At 37.3% G+C, this 17,189-nt stretch overlaps 1 gene segment (V, D, J or C); it reads left to right on the forward strand.

Annotated features, from left to right (window-relative positions):
• Positions 1-15,369: 15,369 nt before the first annotated feature.
• On the forward strand, positions 15,370-16,086 carry LOC127677151 (immunoglobulin kappa variable 4-1-like). The segment is given in 2 exon segments: positions 15,370-15,425; positions 15,631-16,086. Coding segments are annotated over 2 exon segments (480 nt in total).
• Positions 16,087-17,189: the final 1,103 nt, after the last annotated feature.

Here is a 17,189-nt window from a genome sequence, read left to right on the forward strand (position 1 = left end):
TCCTGAGTTATATAACCCAGACCACCACCAAATAAATATGGTATATATTCATTTATTTTTTATAATAGCACATGTATATTTAGTTTTTGAAAAGTATGTTTTTTATTGAAAAAGGATGTAAAAACATTTTATGATAAGATTGAGGAATTATCTGGAAAATATTCCTGATAAATATAAGAGATAGAGAAAAGCATGTGAAAATTCAGTTTTCATGAAAAATTAAAGTGGAAAATGGCAGAAATAAAGACATTGCTAAATTAATTGAAAAGGAAAGTAGAAACGTTTTATGATAGAACTGAAGATTTACATGGAAAATATTTCTGAAAAATGTATAAATAATGTAGAAAATATGTTAAAATTAAAGATTATCATGGAAAATTTTACATAGATATAATAACAGTAGGTAAATAGTATTACTAAATTGATTGAAAGTGGAATTACAAACATCTTCTGATAAAGTTAAAGATTCACAGGATAAATATTTCTGATAAAACTGAAGAAATCTATAGAAAAACATTTTCAAATTGAAGATTATCATGGAAAAATATACAGATAAAATGGTAGGCATAAATAATTCTAAGTTGATTGAAAGTGGAATTATGAACAGAACATTTTCAGGTAAAGTTGAAGATTTACATGGAAACTATTTCTGATAAAATTTTATATATATATATATATATATATATATATATATATATATATATATATATATATATATATTCCTTCCTTCCTTCCTCCTCCTCCTCCTCCTCCTTCTCCTCCTTCATATTCTTTCTTTTTCCCAACCCTGAGCTTCTCCTCCAACACTGGCTTATCAACTCAAATTTCTATGCCAGTCCCCTTTGGCTTGATTCTAATAAATTTTCCTCAAGGAAATCTTCATGCAGATATTTCTTGGTTTTTCTCATTTATTCTGCAAGTTTCCGAATTTTTTCTGTCTCTATCCTTTCTTTTTCTCTTATCTACAGTCTTGTGAATTTGCTCTCTTAACATCCTCATCTGCCCTTTCTTTTTTTTTTTTAGATATATTCTTTTTTTTTATTCGATATAATTTATTTACATTTCAAATGATTTCCCCTTTTCTAGCCCCCCCCCACTCCCCGATAGTCCCTTCTCTTCCCCTGTACTCCTTCCCACCCCTAGCTGCACAAATGTGTAGATAGATAGATGCCTTGAACCCTACCTTTTTGTGATAATTTAAATATTAGCTTAAAATGAATTTAAACGACAAACTGAAAGTTGTACACATAAGTCCACAGAAAAAAACTGATGTGGCCTTGAGCTATGTGATTTTTTATAAATATAAAAGCAAAATAATTTATAAAATTAACATTGATAGGACATTATTCATGAGAATAAAAACATATAGTCTTTGAAAAACACAGTGGAAAAAATTAAGAAGGCAGGATTCTGTGGTAACCTCTCCTTACAAGTCCACTGGGAGTCACAATGGCTTACAGGCCAAAACCAGGCTTTGCAAAATAAACTTGTAGTCATTTGTGCTCAATAAATAATCGTCAAAAGGCAGTTTGTCACTGGAACTGCTACTGTCTTAGCCAAAATCTATTCATACTAGACTACAGAGAGTCTGAGGCCTCTGTCACATAGTGTGGCCTTCCTTCAATTTCTGCTCCTCCTTCCATTTCTCCTTTAGTTTTCAAATATGTGACCCCTAATAAGTAGTTTGAATATCTATTTCCAAAGAACATGGTAGATAAGAAATTATTGCCTGTAAGTTATGGACACATTGCCTATGGGAAATGTACGTTAAGTTTCATCCATCAGTATTGCAACTGCAAACACCGTGCTGTACACAGGAGGTGCTTGGTTAAAAATGCTTTCTGTAAAAAAGCAGAGATAATATTATAGGCTAGTATAAATCCATAATGGGTCTGAGGGTATCAAGCAGCTACTTGAAAAACTGAAAAGTGTAGCCATGACACAAGCTTGCATTATCAGCTTATAATCTTTGATAGCCAAGTCACCCTTTACAAATGTGGAAACACAGGAAAAGCAGTCACCCGATTAGAGAGTGTAATTTCTCACTAATATTTTAGCTTCATTTTTTACAGAACAGTAATATATTATATAGAGTTCACATGGTGGTGTTGTGCTTTTTAAAGCCAAGTGGGGCAGCTGTTACTTCAATAGAGGACTTTAAGTACATCAGCACTTTACTTCTTTAAGTGTATAATGAAATCACTACTCATTCAATGGAAGCACTTTAATTTTTTTTAAAGAAACTCTGCCAACTTTCAAGGAACTAATATACTGTTTGAACACAGCATAGCATGTAAATTCAATAAGCCTTAAAACAACTAATGATGCATGAGGACAAATGGAATTTACAAGAGTGTGAATTTAGGAAGTCTCCTAAATTGCTTCCAACAGAATAAACATTAAAAATTATGATGAGGAAATATGTTTGAATATGTAAATTTTGCATATTTTGAGGAAAAGGTAATTTAACAAACAATTACATGAAATAGTAAGCTTGACTTTAACTTACAATAAGCATGACTTATTCATACAATGGTAGGGAAGAGGAAGAAAGGAAAATATCTTTGTTAGAAAGGGCAGATGAGGTCACCCACAATTATTGTGTTAAGTGCAATGTGTGCTTTTAGTTTTAATAAAGTTTCTTTTACGAAAGAGGGTGCCCTTGCATTTGGGGCATAGATGTTCAGGATTGAGAGTTCTTCTTTTTGTATTTTTCCTTTGACCAGTAAGAAGTGTCCCTCAGGGTCCCTTTTGATGACTTTGGGTTGAAAGTCAATTTTATCTGATATTAAAATGGCTACTCCAGCTTGTTTCCTGAGACCATTTGCTTGTAAAATTGTCTTCCAGGCTTTTACTCTAAGGTAATGTTTGTCTTTGACCCTGAGGTGTGTTTCCTGTAAGCAGCAAAATGTAGGGTCCTGTTTACGTATCCAGTCAGTTAGTCTGTGTCTTTTTATTGGGGCATTAAGTCCATTGATGTTAAGAGATATTAAGGAATAGTGATTGTTACTTCCTATCATTTTTGACGTTATTTTTTAAATTTGAATGCTTATCTTCTTTTGGGTTTGATGAAAGGTTACTATCTTGCTTTTTCCAGGGTGAAGTTTCCCTCCTTGTATTGGTGTTGTCCTCCTATTATCCTTTTTAGGGCCGGGTTTGTGGATAGATATTGGGTAAACTTGGTTTTGTCATGAAATATCTTAGTTTCTCCATCTATGGTGATTGAGAGTTTTGCTGGATATAGTAGTTTTGGTTGGCATTTGTGTTCTCTTAGAGTCTGTATGAGATCTGCCCAGGACCTTCTAGCCTTCATAGTCTCAGGTGAAAAGTCTGCTGTTATTCTGATAGGTCTTCCTTTATATGTTACTTGGCCTTTTTCTCTTACTGCCTTTAGTATTCTTTCTTTGTTTAGAACATTTGGTGTTTTGATTATTATGTTACGGGAGGTATTTCTGTTCTGGTCCAGTCTGTTTGGAGTTCTGTAGGCTTCTTGTATATTCATGGGCATCTCTCTCTTTAGGTTAGGGAAGTTTTCTTCCATAATTTTATTGAAGATATTGCTGGCCCTTTAAGTTGTAAATCTTAACTCTCATCTATGCCTATAATCCTTAGGTTTGGTCTTCTCATTGTGTCCAGGATTTCCTGGATATTTTGGGTTACAAGCTTTTTGCATTTTGCATTTTCTTTAACTGTTGAGTCCATGGTTTCTATGGAATCTTCAGCATCTGAGATTCTTTCTTCTATCTCTTGTATTCTGTTGTTGATATTTGCATTAGGGAAATGCAAATCAAAACCACCCTGAGATTTCATCTTACACCAGTCAGAATGGCTAAGATTAAAAATTCAGGAGACAGCAGGTGTTGGAGAGGGTGTGGAGAAAGAAGAACACTCCTCCACTGCTGGTGGGGTTGCAAATTGGTACAACCACTCTGGAAAGCAGTCTGGCGGTTCCTCCGAAAACTGGACACCTCACTTCCAGAAGATCCTGCTATACCACTCCTGGGCATATACCCAGAAGACTCCCCAGCATGTAATAAGGATACATGTTCTACTATGTTCATAGCAGCCCTATTTATAATTGCCAGCTGCTGGAAAGAACCCAGGTATCCCTCAACAAAAGAGTGGATGCAAAAAATGTGGTATATCTACACAATTGAGTACTATTCAGCCATTAGAAACAATGAATTCATGAAATTCTTAGGCAAATGGATGGAGTTAGAGAATATCATCCTAAGTGAGGTAACCCGGACTCAAAAGGTGAATCATGGTATGCACTCACTAATAAGTGGATATTAACCTAGAAAACTGGAATACCCAAAACATAATCCACACATCAAATGAGGTATAAGAAGAAAGGAGGAGTGGCCCCTGGTTCTGGAAAGACTCAGTGAAACAGTATTCGGCAAAACCAGAACGGGGAAGTGGGAAGGGGTGGGCGGGAGGACAGGGGAACAGAAGGGGGCTATGGGACTTTCGGGGAATGGGGGGGCTAGAAAAGGGAAATCATTTGAAATGTAAATAAATTATATCGAATAAAAAAATTAAAAAAAAATAAATGTCCTTATAAAGTCATAATACCAGAATGAAATTATGTAAGAAATACTGTACACTGGCACATATTAAAAAATTCTTCTTACAAAGATGAAACTTTGAAAAAATTGTAATACTTTAAATTTCTTACCAGATACCCAGAACTGCAGGAACAAAAGGACCTGGGTCTGTGGTTCCATTTTGCTCCCTCTGCCTGTCTGATGCAGTTCAGTCACAATACAAAGGCCTGGTTTATGAATTCTGAGCAGATAGGCTGGGCTAGAGAAACCCATGCAAAGCAGACAGAAAATACAAAAGCAAATGCCTGGGCAGTTTTTGTATGAGTGCCTGGTTTCATTTTTTTGCTGTTTGCTTGCTTTTGTTTTTTGAGACAGAGTTTCTCTGTGTAGTCCTGGCTGTCCTGAAATTCACTCTGTAGTTCAGACTGGCCTCAAACTCAGAAATCTGCCTGCCTCTGCCTCCTCAATGCTGGGATTAAAGGTGTGTGCCACTGCCCCTTGCCAAGTGCCTGGTTTCATTCCACAGGCAAAAAATCCATCAGAGGAAACAGAAGAAAACACTGAAAGTGATTGGCTTACTCATTGCCAAAAGAAATCTACTAAGGGATCTAATAGGTTTGGCTTAAAATACAATACATATTTAAGTCGGGTAACTTATTTTGAAACTTTAGAAGAGCTTTCTCAGATTGACCATTCTAGAAAGCATGATAAAATATGCTGAGAAAAATCACAAGAATTCAAGAAAGAAACAGATTAAGAAAATGTTCTATAAAAGATAGTAATGAATGGGAAGGGAAAGAGGAAATATCAAAAAAAATTAAGCTGAATTTATTCATTGTCTCCTATCCTCAAATCAGCTCTTACAATGAGGACATGAACAGCGACTCAGACATTTGGGCCCCAACTTCTATGATAAACATGGGACAGAGTTGCAAAGTAAAATGCAAATTAGCTTTGTGGAAATCCTGAGGGATATTAGCTTAAGCCTAGGATCAGAGAAGATTTCATCTCAAAGTAAAGGCAAACCCAACAGAAACTAATGATCATGTTTCCCACAACTTCAGGAACTAAAAGATGATTCTAACTTTGGGAAAATGGCAGAGAATAAAACAAACCAGATTTCTTCACCTCATCATGCCTGGACACCAGCACTACCAAAACGGATTATTCCACAATGGCATATTCTAGAGAAGTCTAGAAATTAGCAGGATTAAACCTGGCTAAGTATGGTCTTGCTTACTTTTCAAATATTCTCCAGAAGGGGGCACAGCTACCCTAAATCAACTAATGAATTTTCAGAGACCAGTTGACCACATCAGAAATTGTTAACATATGAAGGAAGAAAATGTTTGAGTGTGAAGGAAAATCAGTAGCAAGTAACAGTAACAGACATGAAATCATCAAGTAACAGACATGAAATAACCATCTGGATTCAGGTTAGTGAATTATGAGAATATATGAAATATATTTACAGTTTTATGTGAATATATACAGTTTATGAGAATATATGAAATATAAATACAGTTTTATGTGTAAAGTACAAGAAACAGAAGCAAAAACAAAATATCATTGCAAAGTGTGAGAATCTTATCTGTGATCCAGAACTGGAGAAATAGCAGGAAGAGATCCATAAGATTGCAGCCAGCCAAGGGTTCATATCTTCTAGGCCAGTCTAATCTACACATGGAGACAAGATTTCCAATGTATATGATTAACCAACTAACTATAAGATGGCTGATAGTATTTGATATCAAAAGTGAATTATTCATCTGATATTAATGTGCTAATATCAAGTCAGAATATTGCTGAAATTAAACATGAATTTAATCAATATGCATTTTTCTTCTATTTTGCATTATATATATATAATTTTATATAGCAAATTTTCAGGTATAAAACATTAAATGATTTGTGATAAGCATGTTCACATCTCATTTATAAACTGTTAAAATACCAGCATAACAGAGAGACAGTGGTGTTGGCAGGCCTGGTAGTTCCTGAGGGTAACAGGATTCCAGGGATACAGGTAAATCTGGTACTCTCTTGATGGCAGCAGGCCACTGGGATTGAAGGTAGAGTTGTTTGTCCTGAGTGGCAGCAGGATTTCAGGGATACAGGTACAGCTGGTAGTCACTGATGGCTTCAGGTCTCCGGATGTCCCTGGTTACAGCAGGCCTCCAGGATTGCCAGCAGAGATGTGAGCCAGAAGATAGAACACAGAGACCAGGGCAGACCTCACAGCTGCTTGCCTTACTGGAAGAGAGCACAAGTCTTAGGTTGCAGCAGGACTCCAGGGAAGCAGCCAGAGCTGTGCCTCAGGACATGAAATGCAGACAGAATAGGAGGAACTCCATGCTTGGATTTCCTAGAGGGGACAAGAGGCATGGAATTGGGGTCAGGAGTATCATAGTCTCTTAAGCTGCAGGCTTACAGGATTGCAGGTGGATGTGTAGACCTGAAGATAGAACACAGCAGAAAAAGGTCAGACCTCACAGCTGCTAGTCATGCTGGAGAACCCAGCAGGCAGGGTATTGGGAAGCAAATAGGGGCTAGAGGGAAGCCTACCATAACTGTCCTCTGGGAGGTTCTACCTACCAGCTGGCCAAAATTAATAGAAAATGTTTGAGGAGTCTGCTGAAAGTGTTAGGGGAAGTATTGAGGGACCCAGATGGGATGGTGACTCCATAAGACCAACACAGCCAACTGACCTGGGCCTTTGGGAGGGCTTCCAACCAAACATCATTTATGGACTGAACCTTGCCCCTTCCTACCCTCTGTATGTATGTCATAGACGTGAAGCTTGATATTCATGTGATTCCCATAATAACTGGAGCAAGAACTCTCCCTGACTCTGGTGCCTGACTGTGGACCCTGTTCGTATTCTTAGCTGCTTTTTCTGGCCTCAGTGGAAGAGGAAGGTTGCAGTGCTGAAATGAGTTGATGTGCCATAGTTGGATGGTACCTTCGGTGTGATGGGGACCTCTCCTTTCTCAGAGGAGAATGGGAGCAGTATATGGGGAAAGAAGCTGTGTAAATTGAAGACTTGGAGGAGAGGGTGCCTGTGATTGGGATGCAAATAAAATAATTTATAAAATAATGAACAAAATGTTTCCCAATCTCAACCTGAAGAGTATGCCAGATGAGCAACGATCACCATTGAGAGTCTAACAAGTTTTCATGTATTCTAGATCTTTGCTAAACTTTATACTTTGTTTTGTGACAGATGCAGTGAGCTCAGACTGTGCTCACAAGTAATTTACTGCTGCTCATTCAGATTGGACACAAGGAGAGAGAAGTGTGGCAAATACAAAGATGCCTACAGTTAAACATGGACTTCGGACAGAATGTAACAAAAGAGCCTAGAGACTTGGAAAGTATGTTTTCCATGTTCTTTTACATATGACCCCAAATGCCTAACGACCTTATTTACTGCTTTTCCCACAAATATGATATACACAATATGTCTCAGTACATTTGATGCATTTAGCTGTTGTTTAAAATGTACTTCCAACCAGGTGACTTAAAATAACAGAGATGAATTACCTCCTGGCCTTTGGTGTAAGGAAATCTGAAGATGATGACCTTGAGCTCCTGCGACACAGCAGCCTCTTCCATGAATCCACCATGCCTGGACACGTAGGGAATGTCAGTCTGAGATGCAAAATATACTGAGTCAACACAAGGCTGAACTTCGCTTTGCTGTTGAGTCATATATCTCTGATTCTCTGGATGAATGGCTGTGGCAATCCAATATCAGTGACAGGAAATAGTAGACATGGGAGAATTTTCTATAATTGAGATAAAATATTAACATAATATTATTTTTGTTAAGATATCCAAGGTAGGGTATACTTGGAATTTCAGCACTTACAAAGCTGACACATGGAAATTTCTTTAGTTTTAGGGCAGCTTCAACGACAAATCATGTTTTAAGGTAGCCTGTGATACAGAAAAAGTTTCTATATTTAAAAATAAACAAATAAAACTAGTCCATTCTGAATTACAGCATTTTAAAATATATGATTTAGATGGCCCACCAATCACTAGCACCTGCTGCTCCTGCAGAGCACTCCATCTTATTTTTCAGATCCCATATCTGGAGCCTCACCACAAACATTAACTCCAGTTCCAAAGGAACCAGTGCCTTCTGATGGCCCATGTAGTGAGTAACCCATACATATGTGGCATAGACACAGATATACACAAAGAAATAAAAAAAATTATATCTTCGAACATTCTTGATTATACACATGACATTGATTCATATATGTTATATAAACATTTACTTATGTATTATGCATGAATATCTCATTAATGTGAAGTTAATGTTGATTCCTTTTAAGTGAAATAATATTTTTATACACTATTTCATACGCATGGCTTCTCTTCTTCAGGTCTTCTCACATCCTTCCCACCTTCCCAACCATCAATTTCCACTCCTGCTTTTTCTTTCTCTTTAGAAAAAAAGACACATGTATATATGTGTGTGTATATATGTATATGTATATATGTGTGGGTATGTTTCTTGTGGGTGTATTTGTATGTGGGTGTGTTTGTGTTTCTGTGTCTGTGTGTGTGCATGTGAAAGAAAAAGGCATACACACTATAAACATGAAACACAAAACCAGAAACCATAATATATAAACAAACACCAATAATGTCAGTAAGCCGAAACAACATTTTTAATAAGACAAAACCACAACCAACAGAATGGGAAAAGTTCTTTACCATTCCTACATCTAAGAGAGGGCTAATAGCCAATAGATAATAAGACCTAAATAAGTTATACTACAGCAAACCCAATAACCGTATTAAAAATGAGAAACAGAGCTAAATAGAGAATTCTCAACTGAGGAAATGCAAAGGGTTGAGAAACCCCTAAAGAATTGTTCAACAGCATTAGTAATCAGGGAAATGCAAATCAAAACAACCCTGAGATTCCACCTCACACTAGTCAGAATGACCAAGATGAATAACTCAGGTGACAGCAGATGCTGGTGAGGATGTGGAGAAAGAGGAACCCTCTTCCACTGTTGGTGAGATTCCAAGCTAGTAAAACCATTCTGGAGATCAGTCTGATGACTCCTCAGATTTATGTACATAGTAATATATGAGGACCCAGCTACACGACTCTTGGGCATATAGCCAAATGATGCTCTCATATATAACAGGGACACATGCTCCACTATGTTCAAGCAGCTTTATTTATAATAGCCCGAACCTGCAAAGAAACCAATTATCCCTCAATGGAGGAGTGGATACAGAAAATGTGGTACATTTAAACAGTGGAGTATTACTCAGCTATTTAAAACAATTCATGAAATTCTTAGGCAAATGGATGGAACTAGAAAATATCCTGAGTGAGGTAAGCCAATCACAAAAGAACACATGTGGTATGCATTCACTGATAAGTGTATATTAACCCAAGTGCCCATAGTGGAGCTGAAGGTGTTTGTGACCTGATAGGAAGAACAACAATTCACAGACCACAAGAAGAAGGAAGACCAAAGTATGGTGGCTTTGATCCTTCTTAGAAAGGGTAACAAAATAATCAATGGAGCAAATATGGAGACAAAGTGCAAAGCAGATACTGAAGGAAAGGCCATTCAGAGACTGCCCCCACCTCCAGGTATTCATCCCAAATACAGTCACCAACTCTGACAATATTATGGATGCTAAGAAAAGCTTGCTGAAAGGAGCCTGATATAGCAGTCTACTGAGAGGCCCTGCCAGAACCTTACGAATGCAGAGTCAGATGCTTGCCTCCAACTATTAGACTAAGTGCAGGTTCCCCAATGGAGGAGTTAGAGAAAGGACTGAAGGAGCTGAAGGTGTTTGCAACCACATAGGATCCACATAGGAAGAACAATATCAACCAATCAGATTTCCCAGAAATCCCAGGGTCTAAGCCACCATCCAAGAAGTACACATGGCTCGGTTTCATATGTAGCAGAGGACAGTCTCATCAGACATCAATGGGAGAAGTCCTTGGCCCTAAGAACGTTTGAAAGATGTCCCAGAATAGGGGAATTGAGAACAGGGAGGTGGGAGTGGGTGGATAGGTGAAGGAACACCCTCATGGAAACAGGGAAAGTGGTGATAGAAGTTTTCAGGAGAGGGGAAAACAGGGTAAGGGGATAACACTTGCAACGTAAATAAATTAAAATGAAAAATTAAAAAAAAGAAATGCCAAAACAAATTAATATGAGCCAAAAAGAATCAGCAAAACACCATTCAGTTCATTTTGCACTGGAAATTGACTGCTGGGCATAAGGCCTTCTCTTCACTGGGGTTTATAACTACAGTGAGATTCCATTCAAGAAAATTAATTTTTACATTGGCAGTGGTTGCTGCTTGGCAATAATTTCTTGGTTAGGGAGAAGAGTTCGTGTCCATTTCCTCCTCTTAGCATGAGGACCCCATTTAACTTAATCATGTGCTGGACCTCCAAATATATATATATATATATATATATATATATATATATATATAAATACATATATCCACAAATAATAAGGGTGAAACCTTCAACTAGACATTTTTTACCATTAGGTGAAATTTTCAGTGTCTGGAAAGTATAACATCTAAATGAGTAGTTGGTTCATGTGGTCCTTATTGCAACCTACAAGCAACACTCTAGCTTTTGGTTCTTTTCCACAAACTTATCGTAATCCCCTATTCTCAAGAGACTCGCTTCTTTTTTTACAGACTTAGGGTCATCCATGCCCCTTTATGTGCATGTACACACACACACACAAACACACACCTGTAATCTTGGTCTTCTCGTACTGTCATATGGTGGTAGCACTATATGTACCCTATATTCCACACAGATCTCAAACATTCACTGTGAGATTCTGTAGACTGCTTCAGAAAACATGTATTTTATGCATAAGGCTCTTCTCTCAAATAAAAGTGATATTTATATCACTTGACTCACCCCAGGGGTTTTCTACCTTTTTTCTACCTTTTTCCACCTTACCCAAAAGAAGATTTGCATATTCTTTTTTGCAGTTAAGTGGGATTTTATTAAGTGGAAGCAAAGGAGGAAATATTTGGCTGGATGATTTATACATAAGCAATAATGATTAAAGCGAGTGTTAAAATACAATGTTTTGCTGGGCAATGGTGGCACATGCCTTTAATCCCAGCTCTTGGGAGGCAGAGGCAGACAGATTTCTGAGTTTGAGGCCAGCCTGGACTACAGACTGAGTTCCAGGACAGCCAGCACTATGTAGAGAATCCCTGTCTCAAAGAAAAAAATACAATGGTTTTTAGCTGGCTACATTTTCATAATTAGTTTTGATTTATGGGTATAACATGAATGTCATACAAAAAGAGAAGATATAGATGTATCCAATATTTTATATTAACATCTGTTAATTGCATGAAATAATGAGTTATATTGTGATATTTTAATGTTTGTATATATGGTAGAATAATAATTAGAATCTATTCTATTAGAATCTATATGTGGCTATAATAGAATTAGAAGAGGCTATACACACTTCTAAGGGTGGGGGAGGAAAGGACATTAAAAGCCCTACCCATCCATGAACCCTGTTAACTAGTACAACCAACATAGCACATAAATGTAAAAATAACTAACTGAACTCTATGATTGGATTCAAGGCCCATTCCACAGGAGGGAATGCATGCCTGGTACTGTAAATCACAGCTGAGAAATCACAATTAGGAAGTGATAAGACTTACTACTGTTACTTTGCTAAATGGACACAGTACCCAATTGCCCTCTAATTTTGTGTCTCTCTCTATGCCTATAGATTAGTGTAGTACTCTGCCCTTATGAGAGAAGTTTCTTAGGGAAATAGACAGCAATTAAAGCAGAACCTCAGAAACTGATCAAAAGGTATTTATTAAATGTCTGTGAAAGTTTCAGCTATCAATGGAAAATCTGTATCGTACTGCTTCCCAAGAAGAAGGAAGAGGAGAGTGGGAGGGAGGGACTTGAGGAAGAAGAGGAGAGAGAGAAGGAGGAAAGAAGGGAGGGAGGGAAAAAGGATGAGGAGAAATGTTGTAAAAGTCAGAGACATGGGAAGATCAGGACAAAACAGTGTCCTATGGACATGACAGGACATGTGCTCATGAACTCAAAAGAACTGTGATAATCTACATAAATCCTGGAAAGTTCAAAAAAGAAAACATTGCAGCACGGGAGGGATAAGGGTTTAAAAACCACTACCCCTAGATGAGGAGCTATTGACAGTTGATGACTGCGGGGGAGGAAAGTCAGCTTCCTTTCACAGTGTGGCCCTCGCTTTTATACCATACTCTGGTAGATGGCCTCATACATTCATGAGTATATGAGCAGTAGTGTGAGCTTAGGATGGGTGGGTCTAGGCTTAGTCAGAGAATAGAGCAGAAAGGTGAATATGTTCAATTTCTATGTGTGTATGTATAACACTCTCAAAGAATCAATGGAAATATTATATTTTCTTGAAAGAATCTGTCAAATATTGTGGTGCATGGTTATAATCCTAGGATTTGGAAAATAAAAGCAAGAAGATCAGGAAGTCATGATCATCCTGGGCTACATAGTGAACACAAGGTCACCCTGGGCTTCATGAGTTCCAGTCTCAAAAAAAAAAAATCTCATTTTGCTATACTTATGACTACACATTGAATCCTTTTGTGAAACAGCTTGGCTGGAGTCAACTTGACACACTTTGAGAAAAATTTGTGTTTGTTTCCTTAAACTAAATGTTCAAGAGTTACTAGATGAAATAAAATAAGAAAAAATATTCAGGGCTCAGTAGAGGGATTCAGTGATCTTGAGCACAACAAACCTACATGTATCTCAGTTTCCTACCTACCAAAACACTACAAGACCTCACCAGTTCATCATGGAAACACAATCTCTCCCACTATAAGCCTGCCCCACTGTCATCAGAAGTATACCTCTAAGAGTCTTATTAATGTTTTTTCAAAGTAAGTCCTGCTAAAAGATGCTACCAGCTTTGCTTCCTTCCCTGAAGGCCTGCTGCAACCCTGGTCATCCAGAGGTCTGAAGCCATTAGTAACTACAAGCTCTGCCTGTATCCCTGGAAGCTTGCTACCACTTAGGACAAAGAGCTCCACTTGCAGTCTCAGAGGCCATCAGGAGATTGGCAGTGTTACCTGTATCACTGAAGTCCTGCTGCTCTCAGAGACTACCCGGCCTGACAACACCAGAGATTAGGAGCATTTTTAATCCACAAACTACCTCTCTGTTATGTTGCTATGTTAGCAGCTTATAAATGAAATGCAAACATGCTTATAACAAATCATTTTTTATTTTACAACTGAAAGTTTGCTGTATAAAATGATATATTTAATACAAAATAGATTAAATTATATACTGATTAAATGCATATTTAATATCAATAACATTCTGGGTTAAGGTTAACACATAAATATCAGATGAACAATTCACTTTGAATATCAAGTACCATGAGCAGTATTGCATCAGATTAAAGATATACATCAAAAAATTTGCATGTATAGATTAGACTGACCTAGATCTTGCCCTGGACCACAGGCTGATCATAATCTTATGATTCTCCTGAATTTGTCTCTCAAATTGTGGATTGCAAATATGAAATTCCCTCTTTTTCATGATATATTGTTTATTTTTCTGTTTCATGCACTTGACACATAATATTAGATTTATAATTAAACTCATATATACTATGATAATGCACTAACCTGAATTAGGGTAGATATGATATTTCTGTCATTACTATTGATAGTCCTTCACACTCAAACATTTTTTTCCTTTAGATGTGAACAATCTTCAATGTTGTGGACTACTGGTTTCTGTAAATTCATTAATTGATTTAGGGAGGCTGTGCCCCCTTCTGGAGAATTTTTGAAGTGTGAGCAAGACCATATTTAGCTAGTTTATGTCCAGCTAATTTTTAGACTTCTCTAGGACATGACTTTGTGGAATAGTCTCCTTTGGTAGTGCTGGAGTAAAGGCAAGATGAGTTGAAGAAACCTGGTTTGTTCTATTCTCTGCTATTTCCCCAAAGTTAGAACCCTCTTTTATTTCCCTGAGGTTGTATAAAACATGGTTGTTAGTTTCTGTTAGGGTTGCCTTTACTTTGAGATGAGATGAAATCTCTGATCCTAGACTTAAGCTAGTGTGCTCCAGGATTTCCACATAGCTAATTTAGGCTTCTGATTGCCACTCTGTACCATGTTTATCTTGGAAGATGGGGCCCAAATGTATGATGTACTGTTCATGTCCTGATTATAAGCGTTGATTTGAGAATGAGAGACAATGAAAAAATTTAGCTTCAATTTTTTTGCATTTCCTCTTGCCCTTCCTATACTTTACTATCTTTTATAGAACATTTTCTTTACTTTGTTTCTTTCTTGTATTCTTGTGATTTTTCTCAGCATATCTTATCATGTTTTTTAGAATGGTCAATCTGAGATAGCTCTTCTAAACTTTCAATAAAAGTGACCTGATTTAAATATGTCTTGGGTGTTAACCCAAACCTATTAGATCCCTTAGTAGATTACTTTTGGTGATGAGTAAGCCAATCCCTTTCAGTGTTTTCTTATGCTGTCTCTGATGGCATTTTGTGCCTGTTGATTGACACTCAAACACACATACACACACACACACACACACACACACACACTCACACTCACACTCACAACACACTAACATAACCTCACTGCCCAGTCATTTCAGTCATTTGTTTTTCATTTTCTGTCTGCTTTGCATGGGTTTCTCTAGCTCAGCCCAGCTGCTCAGAATGTATAAACCAGGCCTTTGTACTGTGATTGAACTACATCAGACAGGTAAGGAGATAAAGATGGAATCACAGATCCACATCATCATGTTCCAGTTGCTCTGGATATCTGGTAAGAAATTTAAAGTATTAAAATCTTTTCAAAGTTTCATCTTTGTAATAAGAAATTTCCAATATGTGCCAATGTGTAATATTACATATATAATAATGTTCTGATATAATAAATTTATATGAATATTTAAAATGAAGACTTTCGCCTGTTATTATAATCTATATTTGTGTATGTATGCATTTTCACTGCCTATTTATTATTGCAGGTACCTGTGGGGACATTGTGATGACTCAGTCTCCATCCTCCCTCACTGTGTCTGCAGGAGAGAAGGTCACTATGAGTTGCAAGTCCAGTCAGAGTCCTTTTTGGAGTGGAAACCAGAAGAACCTCTTGGCCTGGTACCAGCAGAAACCAGGGCAGTCTCCTAAACTGCCGATCTACTGGGCATCCACTAGAGTATCTGGAGTCCCTGATTGTTGCACAGGCAGTGGATCTGGGATAGATTTCACTCTGACCATCAGCAGTATGCAGACTGAAGACCTGGCAATTTATTACTGTCAGCAGTATTATGATACTCCTTCAACAGTGCTTCAGCCTCCTACACAAACCTCCTTAAAATTTTCAACAGCTGTATACACCACACACTCCACTAAGCATGCATATTTCCCCCTTCTACATGAGAGCTGGCATGTCTGAAAAACATAAGTAAAAGATTAAAATGTCCAGTAAAAAATATTGTATAAAATGCCTCTTATATGTTTTGGTATAAAAATTCTATACACAAAAATGCAGAAATAGCACAGCACTGTTTTTTTCTATTCCTTCTGTAACACTTTACCACGGACAATGTTGATGGAAGATGAGGGATTTATCTTTTTATAGTTCTGTAAATCTGGGATACATTGTAAGACCCTGTGGGCTGAATGGGTAATGTTGGGAACGGTGTAACTAGGAGTGTGGAAAAAAAAACTGTTATTATTTTTCTAGTTCTTAGACGTTTTTCTGACTAATTTAGTGGTATCCATTTTTTTCTGACTTTCCTTGTCCTCTTATGAATCTCTTATTTATATTCCTTTTATTTAGTTTTCTTTTTGTACATATGTGCATGTTTGTCTCTGGATGTGTGTGAGTGTGTTTGTGTGTGTGTGTGTGTGTGTGTATGTACACTTGAGATGAATATGTGCAATGTCAGTTTTCTAGAGGTCAGAAGAAAACTAGGAGTTGATTCTGTTCTTGCCAAGTAGCTTCTTAGGTCTCATGTCTGACACTATGCTTGGTGGCAAGTGCCTTTGTCTTTTGTGCAGTGTTGCTGCTTCTTCAAATTCTTTATTGATATGTACACATTTTACACAATTTCATAACAGAATATTTTTCAATTAATCATGGATATCACATATTTTGGCCATATCCACTTCTATTCCCATTTTCATTTCCCTTTTTTCATCTTATAGCGAACTATCATTGACCCACCAGCAACATAAATATTGATATAGAGACTTTTTTTATTCGATATAATTTATTTACATTTCAAATGATTTCCCCTTTTCTAGCCCCCCACTCCCCGAAAGTCCCGTAAGCCCCCTTCTCTTCCCCTGTCCTCCCACCCACCCCTTCCCACTTCCCCGTTCTGGTTTTGCCGAATACTGTTTCACTGAGTCTTTCCAGAACCAGGGGCCACTCCTCCTTTCTTCTTGTATCTCATTTGATGTGTGGATTATGTTTTGGTTATTCCAGTTTTCTAGGTTAATAACCACTTATTAGTGAGTGCATACCATGATTCACCTTTTGAGTCTGGGTTACCTCACTTAGTATGGGAAGCCTCAT

The sequence above is a fragment of the Apodemus sylvaticus genome, chromosome 2 (assembly GCF_947179515.1).
Source record: "Apodemus sylvaticus chromosome 2, mApoSyl1.1, whole genome shotgun sequence".
NCBI lineage: Eukaryota > Metazoa > Chordata > Mammalia > Rodentia > Muridae > Apodemus > Apodemus sylvaticus.